Source organism: Aythya marila (assembly GCF_965140915.1).
Source record: "Aythya marila genome assembly, chromosome: 3".
NCBI lineage: Eukaryota > Metazoa > Chordata > Aves > Anseriformes > Anatidae > Aythya > Aythya marila.
This window is the reverse complement of record NC_139044.1, coordinates 32246770-32270540: the sequence shown is the minus strand read 5'-3', so window position 1 is coordinate 32270540 and position 23771 is coordinate 32246770. Positions and strand designations below refer to the sequence as shown.

The 23771-nt window shown below is 37.0% G+C and overlaps 1 protein-coding gene across 5 annotated transcripts in view; it reads right to left on the bottom strand.

Moving 5' to 3' along the window:
• Window positions 1–1571: 1571 nt before the first annotated feature.
• The window catches only part of BIRC6 (baculoviral IAP repeat containing 6), a 181110-nt gene continuing 158910 nt past the window's right edge, over window positions 1572–23771 (bottom strand). For all 5 annotated transcript variants that reach the window (XM_082757615.1, XM_082757618.1, XM_082757619.1 and 2 more), the window contains 9 exons: window positions 23185–23395; window positions 16486–16631; window positions 15550–15660; window positions 14143–14360; window positions 13379–13540; window positions 11210–11287; window positions 5729–5917; window positions 3295–3429; window positions 1572–2255 (listed from right to left, as the gene is read on the bottom strand). In XM_082757615.1, coding sequence (XP_082613741.1) covers window positions 2076–2255; window positions 3295–3429; window positions 5729–5917; window positions 11210–11287; window positions 13379–13540; window positions 14143–14360; window positions 15550–15660; window positions 16486–16631; window positions 23185–23395 — 1430 coding nt within the window. In that variant the 3' untranslated portion in view covers window positions 1572–2075. The remainder of the gene's footprint in view (window positions 2256–3294; window positions 3430–5728; window positions 5918–11209; window positions 11288–13378; window positions 13541–14142; window positions 14361–15549; window positions 15661–16485; window positions 16632–23184; window positions 23396–23771) is intronic.

The following is a 23771-nucleotide window of genomic DNA, read 5'->3' as shown; positions in this document are numbered from 1 at the left end:
ACCTGAAAATACCTATTTGGCATCTGTTGTCAGGGTTACAGTTTACTCACATATTTGCAAGTTATTAAGGATTGAATCACTGAATTAATTTGGTACAATGTTGCTCTGTAGCACTAAGGCTGGAGCAAAAAAGTTGGTATGTGGATACAAATTAGAGTTTAATTTCCCATGCAGCTGTTTAATTAGGCAGATGTAAACAGCAGTGACTGCACATTAACATCGCTATGGTCCCATAAATACAGCCTAGAGAAAAAGATAGAATCATGTTATCTGCCCTATTAATGGCTGATAATGCAAGCTAGGTATTTTTTATTTTAGTGTTTTTTTTTTTTTAATGATTAAAAACATCTTTAAGTATAAGGTGGATCTTATACTGGACGTTTCTTTTTGGTACAAATGCCAGGATTTTATAAAAAGACTGTACTGCAGGCAGGCAGTTTAAGTACTAAATGAAGAGCTTTAATAGAATCTACCAACTTAAATGTAGTTGCAAGTTAGTGGGTAATTTTGCTTCTGGAGCCTTTACAAGAATACCACAGTCCCTTTGTACAGTAGTAGTAGGTAAATAAAAACCAATCTAGAGAACTGCAGCGCTATTTTAACACTGATAAAGGTCTAACATGTTGACTATGTGGCATAAACTCTGTTTTATAAACTTACCCATGTAACAACAGCACAGAACTGCTTGTTTTGCTTTCTAAGGAGGAGTCCCTGAAGTAACAAAGAAGTGCGTAAGTTGCTGTTTTGAAAGGTGTGTGATAACAGGTTAGGCCTTGGAATAACACAACGTATGAACAAAACAGAAAAATTGTACTTTGGTCAGAACTATGCATGTCTTTTAACCACCAGCATAAGAACACGACCTCAGTTGGTGCCACTTTTAATGATTAGAAATAATACATTGTAAAACAAAAAGTGAAAAGATTCCAGCGTGATACTTATAAACAAAGAACAAATAGAAAACAAAAAAAGATTTTTTTTTTTTTGCCTGATTTATACTATTAATAATACAACAGATCATTAGTCTGAGGTAATACCAGTATGAACTTTTTAGTCCTTCAAGGACTACTTAAAAATTAAGAACAGCGATAGTAATGTATGTTATGGTAAAAGCAAGACTCAATAATTGAATCAACCAAATCCCTCACTCTTTTTAGGTAGGGATCCGTGGCTGCCAGTATCAAATTGGAAATAAGCCTGTACAGTAGGAACTACAGCACGGTAAGATTCCTGCATGGCATGTCCTTAGCCACTGTCAGTACTTAAAGTACAGTTATTACGTAAAAATCAGACATTTCAACAGAAAAGACTTTGTTCCAGAATAGCCCTTAAGAAATTTAGAATACTGTTAGTTTGCATAAATTAGCTAAACAAAAGATGAATTCAGAAGTCCAGATTTTGGCATGAGGTAAAACCATGTGCATTTATTTCGTCTGCATTTTAGAATTAGTAAGCATAAAATTAAATACGTTGACTGTAATGAATTCAGTCATACAAGTGCAAGTCTTCAGCTATAACGTATTTTATGGCAGTTTATTTAAAAAATGTACCAGTAAATCATAAAAGAGGGATCATGTCCATTTAACTTTTATTGAAGTATACAGGAGGTTTTCTTTAGAATCAAATATGAGCATGAATATATGGCCAAACGTAAAATCTATCAAATTCAGTGAAAATTTTCTGACTTTAAATAGTAGCTGTAAGAATGACCAATATATATTCTTTGTTACAACCGCCCTCACTCTACAAGTAAAAAAAAATAATAAACATTCAGTAAACATTCTTTCCTAAGGTAGTTTCCCTTATATATCAGTGATTTATCCATTTCTTGTATACATAACTTTTTAAACATACCAATCAGTGGTTCTCACAATTGAAAAATAAAAGCACAAAAAAGTTTACACTCTTGTACAGGTAAATAAAAGATCATCTTGAATTAAACTGTATATCCTTAAGGGCATAGTATAGTTTCAATTTCATTGCCTATTACATAATTAGCTTCTTACATACAAATATTGACATATTTGGCTTGTGCTTCAAAGCCTTTGTGTCTAGAAAGTCCATGTCAATGCAACTCATAACTTGAAATCAGGTGGGATATCTTTACTGCTGCTGGGTTTAACCTGTTCGTGCAACATCGTCTCCTCTGAACTTGTTGTGGCACTGCATTTTTCTGTGGAGTCATCAGTATCTGGATCCAGTCCTTCAGGACAGGGAAGTTTTAGAAGTTCTTCCCGCAACTGAGCTGTGTGACGCTGAATGTACAAAAAAGAAGTCAGTGCTGAAGAGCAAAGTTACAACATTGCTTTCACAATGTTTGAGGAGAGAAGGCAACAAAAGGAGTAAGTGGGAAGGGTTTTAATGTATTGTTTCACTGCTTGGATAATCTTTTCTCATAGTTCTCTACCTTTACAGATTGATACTTTCTTTATAGTGACAGTAGCCAGCAGGTGCTCCTGGGGACAAATTCAAGGCAGCAAACGGAACGGTAGCAAATAAGTTTATCAGTATAAATGTTATGTTATTTCTCTTGCAGTTGACTGACATCTATGCTCTGTGATCAGAGTAACTCCTGTAACTCACAGTAACTCCATTTTGAAGACCAGTCACATTCAAAGGACACAAGGTATAATGATAGCAAAAAGAAATCTTAACTATTTTTCTTACTCCTCAAGGGAAGGAAAAAAAAAATCAAAATTACAATTTTAATTACATGAAAAGGTTTGTATATAGGTCTGTTGCCCACATGGAAGACACAAAATATGCAAATGATAATACTTGGCTAGGAAGGAGGAAAACATTTAAATAGTTGTAACTGTATTGATAAAACTTTTTAGAACACAGGATAAAACATAAAGGATTATGCATAAAGTAATGGATCATGGTTTAATGACTGTGCTTATCTATCCCAAAAGTTTGTTTTCTGGCAAGGAATTAAGCTCTACTTGTAGCGAAGATTAGTTGTAAAACAATTTTATCATAAACAAAAAGCAAGCCAATTCTTAAAACAAAAATCAACCCTTTATATTTTACATAAGTATTTATGGAAAAATAGGTAGGATAAGAACTAAAGAAAAATCTTGTAGAAAAAAATACCCAGAAAGGGGGCCTGCAAATTCACTTTATCTCGTGACAGTTGTCAAACTTCAGTTTGTTTACACATTTTAAAGTTGTTAGTGTTTTTTGTTGCTGTTTGTTTTTAAATCACTGTTGTTATAAAACTCAGCTGCTATTCAATGTCATCAACAGTTGTGATCTTGGTTTACCTAACAAAATTCTGAAAGTGAGTCTCACCTTAAGAGCTGCTGCATGATGGGACATGGTCCTGCCTACCCGCTTGTCACTGCTGTACTGCTGTATGTCTGCTATCCACTCCTCACACTGAGCCATGATCTCCACTCTTTTCAAGTAAAAATGTTTGTGGATGACCTGCAAGGAAAGATCCAGGATGAAAGAACATAGCGTTGTTATCTAAGAACCATATACTTTAACAGTACAAAACCTGCAAGACCAAACGTGAGTCTAAATGGATGTAAGGAGAAAAACCCAAACACTACGGGGATAATTCAGCATTGAACCAAGAGGTGGAGGTTGGCCTCTATATTTTAAAAAGCAAACAAAACACCAACAAACTACAAATCACACAAAGTTGTGAAATTCTTCTTAGTGTTGCCTTTGTCTTAATAGCTTTCTAGAACTCTGCCTGTTGGAAGAAACAATCAAATTAAAGAAATTTTATTGAGCACAGAGGGTTCTTGCCAATATTGCAACATAATTGACAAAATCATCTCTCTCTCTAGAGGTTAGAGAATGTAGCTATTTGACTAAAGAAAAACTGCATATTGAAAGCACAATAGGCCTCAATTCTGGATGCATTCCTTGTATCCTTAATGGAGTTTGGAAGAACTCCCACAGACTGGCACTTTAGATCCCCTGAGCCTACTTGTCATTTAAGACACCAAAGGGAAGACAGCTCAGATTCGTTAAGACAAAAGGTAGCAAGAACTGAAGCATGCAACTTCTTTTTGAGACCTAAGCTTCTGGGATGCCTTTGCATTTATATTAGTGAGTGATTATCCAATTGGTAGGGTTCCTAGCATAACCCTACAACAAATTGAAGATCTTAACAGCAAGCTAGTCTTAGATAAATACTCAAGAGTCATATTTTCATTTGGGTGCAAATTCAGCTACTGCATCAGGGGAAAAACAAAAGTAATGTTTTCCAAAGCACAATTTCCCTCTCCCTTTTTTTCAATAAAAATAAATGCCATTTTTCATAATGATAAGGAATACGTATTCACAGAAGCATTATTGGAATTATCATAAATTGAAAAAGCACTAGGTCAGACTCCATGCTAGTATGACTATTTTTTAACACAAAAGCAACCTATCTCAGCCTTGAACTTTTCCTCAAAGTTATCATATCTTCATATTTCTTCTCCCAATCTTGAGGATTTCATCATACTATCCTAAAGAAACATGCCAAAAGGCACCTGGAGAAAAAAATATTTAACTGCTGGTATGCAGGTTAAGTGTTTTTTCATTCCACAAGACACAGTAGTTTAAATGGATTTTTTTTTTTTTTTTTGCATCCCAAAGGATTTTTTTTTTTAAAATCAACAGCCAGAAAGGGACAGGGGACCGTTTTCTTACTCAGATACCACACTTAGCAGTGTGAATAATCTTAGAATAGTTTTACTTTTTCCATATTTTAGTAGGAAAACAATAGAAAGCAAAGGAAACAATGGAAAACACACAAGTTCAACCTCAACTTAGAAATGGCTGTAGTTTCAATAGCCTAGAGCAAAATGTATTTTTCTCTATTTGCTGGTAGTACCATGAGATGACTCATGTTTGATCACCCAGTTTGCATTAATATTCACACAGATTCTCTTAGTGTACCTTCCCCTCTTCTTTCCTTTGGTCTGTTTGGACCTGCTCTGAGAAAGGAATTGGACTAGAGATATTGAGAGAGGTTCCGAAATTATTCTACAATACTATGTCTGAGTTTTAGTCCATTTTCAGGCATGTACACAAATTAGTTTCTTTTAAGCAAGTATTTTTAAGGCAGTGTGAATGGGTGACGGTTAGTATTGGTTTTATCAAGACAGTTATTTTCAAAGAATAGATGTCTTTTATGGATCCTTTTACGAATAATGTGAAGGCTGGAATTCATTTAAAAGTATTTTTCCAATTCACATTGTTTTGGCATATCCAAAGTGTTTCCTAATACTTGACTCAAATTCACGTTTCTTAGAAAAATACTTCGCTGTTAACTAAGCTGATTAAGAGACACTGAATGCCCATTTGTAAGGCTGATCCAACAGCGTTTACTGGGATGTAAAAGGCACCACCTGGTGTTAAGAGTGAGCCAACCCCTAGGAACCTCTTATCGCCCTGCGTGCCAGCCCTCCTTACAGCTTTCTGCCTAGAAGTCCCAGTTCCTGTGCATTGCCCAGGGATCTGTGAAGTCAGGTAAATCCTTATTCACTTCAGTCTCTAGAGTCAGCTGCCCCAGGGACTAAAGAGGATAAAACAGACATCTTGTGCAAGGCATGCTTCCAAGTATCTGCATTACTTTCCACACTCCACTAAACAATGATTCTTTGCTTGTACTATAAAGCATATGTGAAAAGGAACATACTGCAAGAAAAATGTTTACAAGATCAGTTTCTTTGACTATTCTGATGTAAACAAGGTATAGTTTACTTAGCTTCACAAAACCTACCTCCTTAAAACATGGTGATGGATTTCTGATTTGTTCGAGCATTGCCCACTTGACCGTTGCCTGTCGTATATTTCCGTCATACTCTCTGGAGCTCTGGGTACCACTTGGAGTACCTCTTGAACGTTCATAACCTGGTTCATTAAAATATGGTTCTGCTACCAGTATTAGGGATTGGACAGACACTAACACCTGTTAAGAGAGAAAAATAAGTATTTAAAACGCTACTCATTTGCTTTTTACAAATATGCCTAATTTTGCTTACCTCATGTGCAAAAACACTTCTCTGACTAAATAGTGTCATTTGTAATACGCACTACTTGCAAGTAGGAGATGTCCATGCTTCCAGACTGAAATCATTACTACATGGTTAAAAATTAAGACCTATGACTGTATGTTTAGTTCAAACACTGAGAAAATGACAAAACTAAGTTAAAAAAACAAACAAAAATACAAATATAAGCAGAAGAAAACATTAAAAGGAGACTTCTGATTGTATCCTTTTGTGAAAGTGCTAACAATGGCATTTCCAGCACACAGCATATGTAGATGTAAGATATCCACTACAGAAGATTAAAAAAAAAACAACTCAGGGCACCTGTTTCTAGGGCTGCCTGTCTTTCCAGCCTAGATACAATTTAAAGCTGGGAGCCATCCCCTGATTTAGGAGTCCACTTTGTGAATTTGGATGTGAATGACAAGAGTCATTCTTTTTCTTGGAACATGCAGAACACACAGTTTACATCAGATAGACGCAGCGTCAGTGACCAAGGCAGTGTCCCAACAACTAGCTAGTTTTGCTCTGTGCTTAACAGCGGAATTCTCTCAGATTCTCTTGTAGCAATGCCAGCATAAAAACATTCCAGCTTTCCCTCCTCTCTCTGCCGTGTTTATTCACTACACAGACACTGCCAAACAAGTAAGTCATTTCAAAGCAACAGCCAAGAACCAGTTGAATGACCCAGGTTAATCCCACCATCACCTCACAGAACCAAATTCTTGTTTCTCTTGGTGCCATGACTCTTTCTGTTTGTAATCGTGTAGCTGATGTGGCTTAACTGTAGCACAGAAGGGCCATCTGGCCCTTTATCCTAATGGAAAGGGCACATGCTTGTGCAGTGGGAAATGTGAACTTGCATCCCCCTTTGAGCTGAGATAGAGAGCTACACGTTGTCTCCCTTGCCTGCCATGCACTGGACTAGCAGCAGCCATGGCGATTTTGCATTACACCAAAAAAATAAAATGCAGAGAAATATAGTCAAATATAAGAAAAATGTTCCTCGCAAATCAGGTCCCAGCAAGAAAGCAGTCATTTATGACACTAAAAGGCAGAGGAGTAACGTACACATGCAAAGCCCATGTAGAGTACTTCAGGTCCAACACTTCAGATACACCTGGGGAGTTTGAGACATCTGTGGCCTTTACATGTATCTAGAACTAGTTTGTTGCTTTTCTGAGTTTTATACTTTAAATATATAATTTTAAAATAGCTATGGTAGAGAAATTTGACACTATGCAGCATTGTATTTTCTTAGCCTTAATAAGCAGTTGTTACTCTATATTATAATTGTAATGAATGAGAAACTAAACCAATTTTCCAATTTCATTTGGGTCAGAAAAGTTAATTGCAGGAGCATTTTGGGTGGTCTGACAATAGTTTAATCTTTGAGCCAGAAAAAACACGTAGTACTTGATTCTTTCCAAGCAATTTATTTAGTCCTCCAGCTGTTTTCTATTTAAAAGCTACAAAGTGTTTTTTCTCCCAGTACGTGGGGGGGACTTCTTCCAATAGCCTTCTTGTTATTTTCAATCTCAAGTCCTAAAAAGCATTAGCATTTTAAACTTAAATGCTGCACGAGATTTCTAACAACCAAATCTAACATTAATCTAAGAAAAAGTATTTCACTGAAAATGCAGTTTCCTACTACCTTTCTACATCAGTTTTATGATTCCAAACTTTGATTACAAGGTTGAATCTTGGGAGAATTACACTATGTAAGGAAATACAGCTTAGATCTCCAAATCATACTTGTCCCTTGTAGGGAGAGCAAAAGATGGAAATTCCACAATCTCTCCTGGACATCTGTCCTAGTGTCCAGGTTTGCAGTTCTACTACACGGAAACTGAAACTGTACAGTCTTCTAGGATTTGAAAATGTACCTTGTGCTATGAAATTATTGCTCCAAGGAATAAATTGAGAAATTGATATAGGGACCCTGAAAACGTCACTGCAAATTCTTTTTTTTTTTCTTTTTTTTTTTTTTAAAGTATGTGCTTATTGCCCAATTGCCCAACACATTTCTATGGCATAAAACTGAAAATATTAAGAACTGTTTAGTCAATTATCATAACTTAGTATGTCCTGATAAATTCTGGACTAATTTAACCCTGATTGTTACTGAAGATAGCATAGCTACACTTTAACCCTCTTCAGATTTATTCCTTGTGGACTTTGGACAATCAATAGCCATAATTTAAGACATGACCAATAGGATTACTGTTTGGAAAGAACATTTTGAAGAACCTGCCTACTGTACTGTGTTTCTTTTCTGGTGTGCCAAGGCTATCTAAAAGTCTTGAAGAAACATAAAATCAGCTTTCAGAGCCACAAAACCATCACTCTAATCTACAAGAGTGAACCTGGCCTGTAACTCACCCTATAAGACCTCCAGAAGTGATTACTAAGACTCATAAATGTAAAGAAGCCAAGCACCAAAGTGAAGACTGGTGGCAGACCATAAATGCAGCAGACTGTGTTTCACTAAAGAGTTTTAGCTGTTTCACAGACATAACTGCATCTGTTATACCTGTGAAAGCTATCTTAATTGGCACTATGCTTTGTACTCGTTTCCAAATTCTAATTATATGGCTCTGTGGAAAACTACAGTACCTGGCAAAACAGAAATTAAAAAAAAAAAGCTCCTGTCCCCCAAACACTGTTTTTATAGAAAGGTGTTACATAAAACATCAAAACTTAAAAGTACTTGCAAGGCTTCTTCATACACTATACTGCTATCATACTACTAGCCACAAGCCACTGCTCTTTATTAAAGCATTCAGTCAGAGCAGTCTTTCTAAATGTTTTCATAAGGATTGTCTTCATTATACTGAATAATAATGAAAGAGAAATTTAGACCTCTTGATGTCTTTTGGTTTTCTCCTAAGGTAGCCAGCCAGTGAAGTTGTCTTTCAAAAAAAAAAAAAAAAGGGGGGGGTTGGTGGTATTTCCATTTTACAAATACACACAAAACCAGCCAGCTACTTTCAGACACCTAGCATGCTTTCTGCACACTTGGATCTTTTGCCTGCTATAGAAAGAACACAGAATGATAGGATGGCTCGGGTTGGGAGGGACCTCAGAGATCATCTCGTTCCAACTCCCCTGCCATGGGCAGGGACGTAGCCCACTAGAGAAACCTCCACTGGCCACCTTAGGATAAAACTAAAAGAAATCCAAAGGTCCAGATTTCTCCATGTAGCAAGTAAGATATTGCTTCACATGACAACTAAGTCAATCAAATGACTACATGCTTCTGAGTTGATAGTTTGCTAGCACACACCTCTATTTTTTGTTGTTACTAGCAAAGTAATCCTGCCCAACCACACCAACAATCAGAATCAAGTACTATATAGCTGTTTGGATGTATTTTAAGTAATGTGAAGTGGCTTGTCACACTGTCAAAAACAAGGTGGCAAACAAGGCACCATCCAACCAATTGGATCAGTTTGTACAACAATTACATCGTTACAAAGTAACTGTCACAAAACCCCCCATCATAATAATCTTAAGAACATTGATAACGGCTGATCTTATAAAGACTCATTGGGTCTTTCAACTTGGAAGCTTACTGCTCTAGCAACCTCTTCAGCAGAATCTTGAAGTTCCTCATAAATAGGCTTTTGCCATCAAAAGCCCAGAGTTAAAGATCAAGTAAGACAGTACTCCCCTTAACTTAGAGAAACTAACTGGTAAGACTTGACAATAGGGAACCGTTTATAACTGAAGAAAGCACTGGTGAAAAAAAAATGAGTAAAATCTTCTCAGACATCAATAACAGGTATGATCTACAGGAATACACTGCTGTTTCACCAGCATAGCTTGCAAAGAGCTTTAAGGACAAACTAAGGCTTGATGATTTATCATTGTTCTGAGAAGACAGAACTGTAGATTTTTACAGCAGTAAACAAACAATTTCTAGCAAATTTTGAGGTTTTGCAGAACTGTTACTGATAAAATGGCATCCAGTGCAACTAGAGCTAAAAAAAACCCAACAGTTCAGTGAAATCAGACTGCAGTACTTGCTACATGTTCCTCACGGCAGGCTTCAGAACTGCTAAGTTTCAGGATTGGCTTTACTGAAGCTGTTTACAAAAGCAAGGTCTCAATACAACTCAATAGGATCTCTGGGTAATAAAGATCATTTAAGATTACATGCCTCCAACAGAAACTCTGTGGTAAGATAAGCCTACGTAAGCCTTCTTTGTCTGTGGTGGTGAATCCCCTGAGTTAAAAACTGGAAGCGTGTAGCTACTGCCCCAGAATACCAAAATCACCTGCAATGCTGTGTTAAATAGCTATGTATTTCGTTACGTTATCAGTACATGTGTAAAGGGCAAAATTTGAAAACTACTAATGCAGTATAAACAATACTTAGAAAGAGAATTAAATATCTGTCACAAAAATTCTACTTCCTGTGTTAAATACAAGCACTAAATATAAGAAGGGGGAGGCAGCTTTTCTCCACCTTGCAGCACCATAATCATTTGCAGATACAAGAAAAAGTTTGAACAAGGACATGACCCGGAAGTTTTGTATATTATGTGTTTTCAGTGTAGGTCCTGACAAATTCATGTTACTGTTTTGTATAGTCTGATTGTAGCTGCTAAATATAACTGCCTGGACGTAAGTAAATACAGATCCCATCACAGCTGCTGGTACAATGAAAGGACGTTTACATGAGGAAGAAAAAAAAAAAAAACATCTTAAAGAGGCACTGAGAATGACTCAGTGCTGGACATTCGCAACATATTAATTTCATCCTGTAATAGCACAATTAAACGACATCTAACTTTTGTGAACTTCCCCACAGTTTTTTCACTCTTCACTGAAGACTAGTGTGTAAATGCATCTACCCTCACTTGTGAATCTGATGCGAGTTTGTTCTCCCATGGTCTGGACTCCTTGGAAATCAGGCTGATTGTGGCAGCTTTTTACCTTCCAGATGGCAACTCTTACTAACAGCTGCTGGATCAGACCTTGCTTGTTGACCTAACATATAGGTGGACCAAGCTCAAGTCCATTTGAAAAATATGTCCTAGACAATTTCAGATGAAACTGCTGCTACCAGTGACAGAAACGATGTCACAATAGGACACTTTCTGGACTTATATATATGCTTATTTGAGAAAGAAAATTCAGGTTTAAAAGCACGAGAAGAGAAACTCTTAGGACTGACAAATCACTGAAGAGAAAGAAATGCTCACCTGCAAAAAACTTGACGTCTGGGGATTCCATTTCTCTTCTGGCCTTCCGTGCCACGTGTTAAGTATGCTTAAACACACCTGAAAAAGTGATATTATTAATAACATAGACAAATATAATAAACTAGTTCTAGTTACTACATTAAGTTTTAGGGTTTTTTTTTGGACAATCTTTTGCATATATTTGACTTTTAGAATTAAGTTATTTGCTATGATTCTAATTTGAAGTGAAAGCACGTAAAAATAATGTGGATAAGGACAAACAGCATGCTAATAAATGAACAAAACAAGTTAAATTACTTTTCTTCAAGTAAAACCTACTGATTCTAGTGGCTCCAAAAAATAAATGAATCATGAATATCTGATTTTTTACATTCCTGTTTCAATACTTTTTTAACACTTGTAATTATTGTTTCTAAAGAAAATCATTCTGCTTAAGCATTTCAAAGGTGCTCTCTTTCGCACAGACTAACAAGGAACTGAAAATATTCATTAACTCTTATGACCGATATGGATTTTTGCAGTGAAGCCTACAGAGTCCTTCAACCTTATCACAAAATTGAACAATCGAAGTGAGGGAATGTAATGAGACAAAATAGAAGAAATTTAGAGGAGAGTATGCGCCATGACTCTCCAGTCTCAATTACATTCTGTGTCTGCATTAAAAGAAAACCCATTGTAAAACTCAAAAGGAACATGAGAGCTTCTGAAAACAGTGAGCAAGGGGAACCCTTGAAAGAGTGGAAAATGAGAAAAAACATTTGTCTGCAGATACTTTTTTTGCATTAAAAAAGGCTGAAGGAATGCTACGCTGGTACAGGCAAAGCTGTTTTGTGGGTCTAGACTTCAGAGCAGACATACAGACAGCTTTTTGTAGTTTTATAAAATTTCCTGTGTGCTTATTTTTTGTATAAATACAAGTTGCATTTCCCTGGTATGTGCTTGACTTTCTGTTAGGTTTTTGCAACCTTCAGAATGAACTGTACCATACCAAGGAGACTGGAGTGCTGGGAGGGACCCCTAATTTTCTTCAGCTTTTAATATTCTTTTAGTATTTTTTAAGCAAAACAGTTATTCCATCCTTATTTTAGAGTTACATTTTCTTTTTTAAAAGGATACCGAGATTAAGGAATCCCTTTTTCTTCTTTTAAGAAAAATCACTTCTGCATGGCAAGAGAGACAAGGCACTTGGCAAGTATATTTGGTTGCAGCTGATTTGAAGCATACTTTGCCCATGGAAAGGATTCTGGTTACTTCAGCTAGCCAAAATAGATTTCTGCCTGGTTAATTTATCAAGGATGGTGGAAAAGAACATTTTTCTAAGTCAAAATTACTTGATTTTTGGTCTAGTCCAGCTGATAAAGGCTTTACAAAATAAATTATCTCTAAAATAATTCAGAAAAGAGGTCATTCCCATTTGAAACAGTTACATTGCTTTTCAATTCAGTTTGAAGACCAGCTTTAACAAAACACCTTTCTCCAGTACATCAGGAGTGGCTGTTCATTTGACTGTAAAAAGAAAAAAAACAAACGAGCACCTCTAAAATCAGAGAGTGCAAAGCACCTCTCTCAGCCTAATACCCATACCTGTGTATTTTAATTAATAGTAATTTAAGAGCCAATTTTCATGAATTTTAGCAAAAAAGGAGCTACTATAGCACTTAGTGGGTAGCTGCAGAACTCACTCCTATGTAGCACTGTAGATGAAGACATGCAAGGTTGCCAAAAGTCACTGGACAAAGTGGCCACCATTTTCACTGAGGGGCCTGTTACACTGCTGGAGGCTGGGAACGTGCTGCTCAGCACTTGCCCTTTTCTTAATGCTCTCCCACAGGCAGCCAGTGCTGGCTGCAGCTGTAAGATGGCAAGCCCAATCTCCACACTACCATAAAGCATCCAGATGAATGACCTGCATTTGGGAACACTGCCAGGTTTACCAAATCGAGTACAAAATATGCCTCGCTCTAGAAAAATCACCTTTTTGGTCATGACTTCTTCCTTACAGCTAAAGGCAAGATGCTGGACTAGGAAGGCCTTTGGTCCCCCGTTCTTAAACTATTTAATCTTGGAAGTTCAGAATTATCATGGTTAAGACACAAAACCACAAAGGAACAAAAACAGACAAGTTTCATCAGTTTCACTTCCTTGTGCACAAGAGCAAAGTTGACCTACCTTGCCATCGTTGTAGAGGTTTGGATTAAATCTCACACTGTGACCTCCAGTTGTTTCCAGATTCACGAGTGGAGGGGAGTTAGGATAGTCTTGTGGAAAATACACATCAAATTCAAAGCATCCGTTTGCATAAGGGGTGTCTGCAGGACCAGTAATGAGAACCTACCATTGTAAGAAAAAGAAGACAGTTTTTAAAAAGAACCCTTACATTTGTAACCCTGTTGAGATTTTTCTAAGTTATATGAAACATTTAATTTCCACATGCTACTTTGCAGAAAACATTGTAGGCATCATCATCATATTCAGGCTATCAGTCTGTTCACTTCAATATTCTGGGTAAGTGAAGCTCTCAGCTAACGTCCATTTCTTCAGACAGACTACAATTGGAAAGCAAACTGAAAGGAGCTAACTCTACCTCCGATTGCGTGTTACTAATTCAATTCTGTCTTCAAACTTCAGGCCCAGAGACATTCAGTGTACTTCTCCATACCTACTGCTTTTAATTGACTTAAACTGTAGTATGCAAAGATACCATTTGACCACAATCGAGCAGCAAAACAAAACTTTTCACTTTAGAACAGCAGAAGAATGAACCGTGTCCTGTTAAGTCTCCTTGGCTAACAAAAGTTAAGTGTCCTTGGTTGGTAGATGGACCCCCCCCCACACTCCCACCAAGTTATTGAGAAATCAGGATCAGATTAAATGAAATACTTCTGTTTTTTCTTCTACACCCAGCTGAAAGAGGGAAATAAAAATAACTTCACCTTCATAATGTCAAGCCGCTCCTCATCACAACGTACAAAAACACTGGATGAAGATGAGAGAGGCAGTGATGTTGAAAGAGTCACAGCTTCTTGAGCAAGACGTCGGGCTCTGGCAGCACTGTTGGCGTCACTTGCATTTTTTACCTGAGACATGTAGTGGTAATTTACTTTAAAAACCAATTTTCCATCATCGTCTTCAGAAACCATTTCAAATGTGTCTGGAAGAGAAGAAAATTTTATTGCATCAGGAAAACAGTGAAGTTACTAATGGATCAGCCTTAACATTCTGAGTATTAAAATCAGCAAAGTTTAATTTGCATCATGAAAATATGTATTTCTGAGTTAACAGTGCTCACAGAAAACAAAGCATTACCAGTGTTGGGTCGAATGAATTCCTGCAGCAAATGTACAAGCATTCATATGCAACTTGTCCAACGTACGCCATTTCTGATTTGGAAAGCTACCAGTTACTCCAGACCAGGCATACAATGATACTTATGAATACAAAATAATGCTAATAATAGAATCAGCGTGAAACAGAGCACCAACAGTATTTAATTGTGTGGTGGTTGCAATGTTATTAAAAGATCATACAAACTTATAGCTAATTTTGTTCAGTCACTTACAATGCAAAATCTACAGCTTGGCTGTCAGGGTGCAAGGCTACCATTACAAACTTTCCTACCTGCGTATTCTTGGCATACAATTCCAAAAACATTTGGGAGGAAAATCCCTTACAAATACAACAGCAAAGAAATGTGATTGCAAATGCACTGCAGGTCAAAAAATTTGTAAAACATGTTTCTGCAATAATTTTATAGCTCTATTTAGATGAGACACTAGTAGTAGTTCTCGAATTTTTTTGAACACGTTCCCTTTATGGCCAAAATGAGAACCAATTCTCATCATGTTTTCCAAATACAACATAACAAGCTTCGTAAAAGGACAGAATGGAGTTTACAACAGTTTCATTTTACTTTAAAAACACATTTTGATCTGAATGCTATTCCATTAAAAAAGTTATACTTTTAACAAACATCTATATAAACTCATATAAGAGTTTAAAAAACCACTACTAATACTGCAATAGAATTTGAGGACTGAAAAACTCACAAATCATTACAGAAATGAAAATATGGACACCATCACTGAATTTTGTGACTGGTCCCTTGAATTCATCTAGTGTATGCATAATGTGTTCCATATTTGTTCAATGAGCACATTAGTTTGTAACCTGAAAATACAGACTTGTATAATTTTCCATGTGTAAAAAGTATCAGTGGTCGTGACATATGCAAAAAGCTTAAAAAAAAAAAAAAAAAAAAAAAAAAAGATTAATTGCAAAAGATTACATATTTCTTAGGTATCTGCTTTCTAAAATACAAACATTAACACTTCTCAACTTACCAAACTGGAGTTTTTTCATGACAGCCACATACTTTTCTTCAAGAGAGCGTAAAACAGACAGAGGTTTGGGCTTCACAGCCGCCTTTTTGGAGTATTCAGCCATCTTCTTTTCTGTTATATGAAATGTGATGATTATTTGTAGTTAATAATGTAATTTTGAGACAGGTACGCCAACCATTTGGGGATTATTTAACTTGAAATGACACTTCATGATAGTGTCTGCAGAGAATTCTGAAAACTGGGGATCCCTCAGAGCGTACAAATCTGTTTTTCTAACTACAACTTTTCATTACCTGAACAGCTTAAAGTAAATAAAGATCGTTATCTCAGCTCAGAAATAATTAATGACTACTGCTGTTATGAATATTCATTTATTGATTCTTCTAATGATTTTTCTTAAGCAAGGCTGACATACACTTGTGTGGATGGACACTCGCGCAAGTATTTTTCATGCACTCTCCAAAATTAGGAGCTGGTTATATACTCCTTGATAATATCTGCTCCTACTAATTAAGCTACTTAATCTTTAGTTTTCTTTACTAGACAACCAGATGGTTGTTTGACTGTCTGCAGGTTCAATCCATGATTTATATTTTTGTTGTGCATTTACTTATACTAATTCAGAAGGCTTGCTTCTCATACCAAAAGCCTTACTACTAATGGTCACATACCTCATCTTCTGATGAAAAAAAAGACACACTACTTAATTGTGCTGAAACATGTGAGATGTGTGACTTACTTGAATTATTCTATATTCAGCTTTTAACATTTAAGACTAACACAAGGGTCCAAATGACTACATTTGAAAATGTAGTCGGTGACTGGGGGCAGGAGGAAGTTTTTTCTCTTGCTTTGAACCCAATGTTTCAGTTATCTGCTCACAAACGCATTACAAATAATCACTACACAGTATTTCTAAAGGTATTTCTATTTTACCTTGGTTTGCCTGGCGCAAGCTGGTGGTAGCAGCATAAACTATCTCAGCAGTCTTCTGTATGTCTGGTACCAAAAGTGTGAGCCCCTCTGGTTCTTGATCAGATGCATCTGGTTTTACTCCAGCTTTAGCTTTATCTTTTTTAGACCTGTTTTTTTTTTTTTTTTAGTTAATATTGGAAAAAAAAAAAAAAAAGATAAAGCATGAGAGAAAATTTTTCAACAAATTAGACAGTACTGAGAATGCATGTCAACAAGGAAAATATCAAAGATCAAGCTAAAAGCCAATGTTCTGAAATGGAATGTCTCTATGTATCTCCAGGTTAATCAGGTATCCAGGTTAATTAATCCAGGTTAATGCTGCTTAATGTAGCAATCAGCTGTGACAATACTGAACATACGGTCTTGATTTGACAAACAAAGTACAACTGATATGAAGAGGAAAAATGTGAAGACAAAGCCCATTGTAGAACTGTACTAGTTTCTTGCTACAACCATTTAGTAATTCCGGTAGTTATGCTGCATACTGACTTTATGTTTGCACACTTTCATGAAGTGTTAGAGAAGCTTCCAAAATCAATATAACAAAAATCACGTCATGAATGTGCACTTCATCCACCCACGCAGATCCTGGTGTAAAGTCAATACTTAAATAGATAATATGGTACTTTTTCCTATTCCACAATACACGAACAATTCTCTAAAATACGCTCATGGTAAAATGCTAGGAGATTGATCTTCTAGTCAAAATTCACACTGTGCCTATGAACTACAAGGTAGGCATTACAAGAATTAAAAATGATGTTTCTCTCTCTCTGCAGTTCTCTTCTGGACTATAAAAGATAAGACCTTTTCTTTAATCAAGCAATGTAATGTAGCATAATTCTAAGTCTTACGAATGTAGATGGCTTCTATATTACATATTTATAATTGATGCATTGCAAATTCAAATGTCAATTTAAACACCTTACTATTTTAGAATTTGGGAATTCTAGCACAAATTTACATTGTTATCCTGCAAAACTTATAGAGATTTTTATGCTAACAAGCCTCTCCCCCTCCCCCACTTTCTGTAAAATTTTAACAGCACTTGTTCATTTTAAGATCCAATCAAGATAAACAGCCAAGAAGCACTGGTTTTCTTTCCCATTACCATACCCAGAAGCAAAACCAAGCTATCTATGCAAGAAGAATTAGCAATGCAATGCTTTGATGTTCCAAACTTATATTTTAGCCACTATCAACTACAATATGCTTTCTGTAGTTTGATCTAGACTGACATCAGGCATAAATAATGAACTCAATATATGAACATGCATAAATAAAGTACTCAATAGAGGTGATTATATTAATAATGAACGTCTTTGTACCATACCTAATCAAACGAGAATTGCCTAGAGCACATTAATAACAACCTTCATTACTGCAGCATGGTCCAGTTTCCCTGTTCTAGATTTAATCCAACCTGATGTCAGCCCATTGCTGACTTCAAGCAATACTTAACTTCAAAGTACTCCCAGCTAGGAGGAAAGCATCAAAGCCAAACAGTGCAGAGTTTAAGAAACAGTTGAAGAAAAAGAAGCAGCAGCTGCCTCTCCCATTTACACTTTCCCAAATCCTTATTGCTGTCTTCTCCCTTGGGGAAATCTAGGCTAAGATTTTTTAAATAGCCTATTAAGGTCTGGTATGTATATTTAAGTCCACTAAACCTCAGTGATACCTGACATGACAGTCATCAGAGACGTGCTACAGCCATCAGTCCCAAGAAAGGTGTATGGATTTAGTACTGCTTGCTATTGATGTAGAATCCTTAAGCTCTTTGCTACAGAACCCTTGGAGAAATTTTGGTTAAAATGAAATGTCAACTGGCTTACAGAAGAGAAAGATGCCTGAAAAGCAATGAAAATGTAATTGGTCCAGATACAGAAAGTGGTATTCATTCTTACAAATTTATTTTCCAGACAGTTATCTTGTAAGGCTTTCATCTGCCCTGTGGTTTTACAATTTAGACTACCAGCTTTTTCCTCCTTCTTAGTCTCAGAAGCAAAACATTAAGGTACTGGTCTCATTAGACAAAATGCTTAAGCACATGCATAAGACCTCCTACAGACATACTGACAGCGAACACATGAGCACACAAAGGATATTTTGACTCTACCTCTGAGGCTGAAAATAAACTTGGTGTGGAAAATATAAAAGTCTATATAGTTTCCATCCAAAGATGGTTATGAAATGGGTGAGACAAACATAATCTAAAGCCCTGCAGGCTTTACATACAACTGGTTGCACAGAAGAATCTCGGTACACACAGAGAAAGCCTGTGAAGCCTGCTGTGGTCTAGCAGCCTGCTGGATGGATCCTGAGTAATGTGTGTGTACAACACGGCTCTGTTGGGTCTGGTCTTGGAGGTGAGAAGCAGGACTTTCAGGGCCATGCAAACATTACTCCTGAGACAAATCTGCAGCAACACCAAATACGGTATTTTGGTCCCCAAACCTATTTCTTAGCACAATCTGAAACCCATGATATTTTGTATGCTAAAGAGAAAAAAAACCACTCTGGTTCATCTCCTGGTTCATCATATTTCATCTCCTCATTCACAGAAGTGATAAGGGTAGTAGGATCCTTCTAGTCTTCCCCGCACTGTAGCAGCCTGCATATAAATCTATGTATGCAGGTAAACTAGCAGCATTATCAAATTCCTGAGCTCCAATTACATGTTTTTCAATGGTATTCCAAAGAAACAAAACCAAATAATATCCATAAATAATAAACTAGGGTAGAAAATATAACCGTGTAACTATTTTGCTGTACATTTTCTCTATTTTTAGAAAATATTTACAAGTCTTTGTTATACCGTGTATTCCTTTCCTCCAAGATTTTGCGTGGAGCAAAATGTCTCAGTTATTTGATGCAGGCCAAACCTTTATCTAAATGTTACAATTTTCAGAGTGGAGGAGAAGCCAAGTATTTATTTAGGACTTAAAACCTTCCCTTTGCAGCTTTTCAACCACTGAAGAAATGCAGACAAACTCATGTCAGCTCGTGTTTAAAGGGATGACAGTAACTAATATATTTGCTAGAAGAGACAGCAGTGTACATGCTAATAATTTAAGCCATTAATTTAGCTTGTGCTGGAAGATGACAGCCTTCTTTTCACGCTGTGATAAATGAATAATGAACGATACACTCCCAAGGCAACTTTAATTTTTAAAGCCAATACTTATAGTTACTCACTCATGCCAGGTACTTAGAGGTAAATGTGGTAATATGGAGTGATACATTTATCAAATTATTCACAAAGTAAAGGCAGCGAACCGTTCAGCCCCTCTGTACTGCAGAGATGCTGCTTGTAAGGCAATTCCACTCAGTTTTATGCTGACGGTCACTCTGCTGGGAGAAGGTTTGCAACCATGGCAGCCACCAGCACTATGCCCCCCACCTTCCGTAGGCTTCCACATGCACCAACCATGCATGTTCCTTCCACAGACTCTTAGACCCATCTACTAAAATTAGGCAAAACAAGCAAGGGAATATGCCTTTGCAAATAAAGCACTGACAAAAGCAAGCAGCCTCCTCTGAGGTGGCTCCCCACACTCCTTGGAGCTTCAAGCACTGTATTTACAGACACTAAACTGAAGCATTTCAAACCAGTAAAGGCTGCAGGACTGGTCCCTGCAACCAACCATTAAGTCCGAACAGGACTTTGAGAGTGCATAAAAAAAAAGTGACAGAGGCTTTGTCTTTAAAAAAAAAATAATAAAAAATACGGATTCTTAGGATCCAATTAGAAAGGAAACTGTTTGCAAAATGCACGGTTACTCAAAGAAGTTCTGCAACGTAACAGTGAAGACAACGAAAAGCCATAGCAAGGAAAATGCCTCATCTACCCTACCTGCCTCATCAAGTTTAGGAATGAGCATCTCATACCTAAACGTCTTCTCCATTATCCTGAGGTTTTCTGATTTTCCCATAGTGCTATGGCATTTGAAAGTAAACAAAACCAAATGCTTAACTGGAATCCAAAACCGAACTGTCCCCCTTGATCAAAGTGGACAGTCTTGTTCCAACATGTAAGTGACATTTGGTAGACAAGCAAGTCACGCTGCTGTTCAGATAAAGGAAAATTTTGTCTTTGAAAGCAGATCCCCTAATTATGTTGTTCTTCTGGCGTTTGACCTAAAAAGGGCAGCAGATTGTCCCATTTAAGAAATTCATGCCAACACTTGCTTATGTTGCTGGCAAACCTTCAGCTAAAAGGCTGAGAATTAAAACCTTCCACCCCAATGACTCCAGGCTGTTCAGGCTGTTGGTGTTTCCATCCTTGTCTCTACCCTGCTTTAAAGACAAACGCTATTATGCTTAAACCACCCAGGGAAAGACAAGGTATTTTTTTGAGCTGATATATCAAAATAACACAAGGAAGTTATATAGACACGTAACTGAACCAATCATAAATTTAAAATAAAATGTATAAGTTATTAAAATAATACTGATTGTGCCTGAGGAGCTATTCTTAGTTTTCAGATCCTAAGCTAACATTGAAGAACTAGTACCATCATATCTTATTTTGCCGAAGTAAAAAGAGCTTACAAATAGCAATGGTCATGTGCCATTCTGACAAAGAAACTTTTCAGACTTCAGCTTCAGAAAGTGATGTGAGAAGACAGAGGTTTTCATGCTCATTAAATCTGAGGCTGTCCAACAGATGACCAGATTAACAACAACAACAGAAGTAATCATGGTGGAGAGATTTACACATATATTTATACTGGAAACTGATTACACAGAGGTCAATTATGATTTTCTTTTCTTTTTTCTTTTAAGATTACATATACTGTGATCTACATAATTTTGCCAGCAAAGCACAAGCTGATGTTTCTTGGATTGGTAACCAATATAAAGAAATGTTACTTGTTCTTCCGAATTCTGTTTCTCCCACCATGGGTATTACATGCTTGATATGCAAGACTAGGAATCAAAGTTAAAAAGGACTCCAGAAATTCACAAGTAATTAAGTCCATGGAGTTAAGTTAAGGATGAATATTGTTTCTTTACAAGTCAGCTTGATATTGAAAGCAAGTAACCTGTTAATTCCTGGAGACAGAAAATGATCAAAAGAATGGAAATCTGAATTGCAGCAGAATTTGCTTTTCTAATACCCTCAGTCTGGGCAGAAAAACTTGACTCATCCATTAAAACAAAAACCAACACAAATCCTCAAGTCTGAAAACCAGGAAGGTTGGAGACATCCAGAGATGAAAAGTCAGTTGTGAAATCTGTGCCAACTCCAGCACCTCCCAGAGGCACGAGGAGCTGGGAGGCACACAGCGGCTCCTTGCTTCTGTCAGAGCCAGTCGGTGACTGCTCTGAATTTTCGGTGACTGAACATTGATAGGAAAAAACAATTTGGTGGTACTGGTTGTTACCGAACAGACCAGGAAAAAGATGGCTGGTCTAAATCTTACTATTGTCCAAGATGTATGGCCCAACCAGCCTGAGACAGGTAACAGGTTTAACAAAGCAAAACTGCCTTTTTTATGGACTACACCAAAATCATCAAGGAATAAAAGCAGCTACCAATGAGTCTGGGTTCACAGGTTCCCTGAAAGAGAATCTGCTTATTATTGCCTTCATTTTATATGAGGAGGTACCTAAAAAGTAGTTGATGGTTACCGTAAGACACTGTCCTCATGTCTTTTCTGTCTGTATGGGTTTCCTTGAGAAACAGGCTTGAAAAGTCTGCTGAAGTCCAGAGAACATGCAGAACAAGCCTGTGCAGATGACATTATACTGCATCCCTCATGCAGCTGGATGGCATCACCGCAGAGAAGGGGGACTGAGACACTTCTCCATTTGTTCTCTAATTGCAGTACCAGACTGCGAGAGTGCCTGACAAGAAATGTCAAATGTGAAGTTCCTCAGAAGGCAGTGAAGACCTGAAAAGCCTGGCACGGATGGCTCCAGGGCATCCGTTTGTAACATCAAATCATCTTCATGTGTCCCAGCTCACCTCTGACGTGTGCATTAACAAATTAACTGTTGCAGAGTTGCCATGTGTACAAACAGGCTTTTCACATTTAGCACCAACCAATATCACTAGTCAACAATTCTCAACTGTCACCGTGCAGTTAGGTTTCTCACTACAAGTAACAACTGAATCTTTTACTTTGTGAGAGAACCCAAAAGGCTCCTCTACTAACCAGTCAGCCTCTGATGGGGAATCCATTATCGATGGATAAAGCAGCATAATAGCATATAAAAGAAACCCAGTAAGAACTACCATTTGGTTTCACCTTCCCCAGTTCTATTCTTTACAGAACAGGCACGTGTAAGTGCTTCCAAGGAATGCTCCTGCTTTCAGACTGACAGCAGGAAATACAGAGTCCTGCAAACAAGACATACACCTCCCTAAGAGGGAAAGAAGTTTTAGAAAGATTTGAAGCTCCCAGATTCTTGAGCAGCACTCCTCTTTCTCATCAGCAGAAAATTATTACGCTTACGAGTAAGTAGCATAATAAAACAGAAAATATGCATATTAAACACAAACCAAGATCAAGTATATGTTATGTTCTCACTCTGGACTGCAGGACTGTATATATGTAAATGATATGGAACTGAGTTTTCTTTCACTTTTATATTCTTAACACATTAATTATAAAACACAGCCAAGGAAAGGTTAGGGATGACAAAAATGATTACCTCAATCGGTTGGTGTAGGTATCTACACAGGTCTTCATTTTAGCCAACAGGGTCCCAACAGAAGCTTGTGACTCCAGCTGTTCTTCCTCCTCTTCACTGTTTTCTCCAGACAGAGGAAGCAGCAATGGCACCATCGACGTGCAGGACGCAATAGCACGGAGTAATTCTAGCAGCGCGCGGTAGAGAGGAACATGTCGGGCCATATCCAAGACTAAAAGAAAAAACAGTTTACATAAATTACTAAAATTGAAGATGATCCTTACAACAGATTTGTTTTTTTTAAATAGAAAAGTTAGATTTTAATAATTATTAAAATATTAATGACATTTAATTATAAACCACAATACTTTGTAATAGCCATTTTAAATTATGTTTTAATGGACTTGTCCAGAATGAATTACATAAGATAACTGGAAAACAAAGGTTAGCAAAAGACACAAAAGGACAAAGAAAAAGTGCTAACAAGGTGCACAACAGGATTACCACATTCTGTATTAATTTCTAGGAGCTTAATATACAATCCTGGCTCAAGGTGTATGCTGAAATGCCGAACAAACATGTACAGGGGAAAAATTCTAACCTTTTAA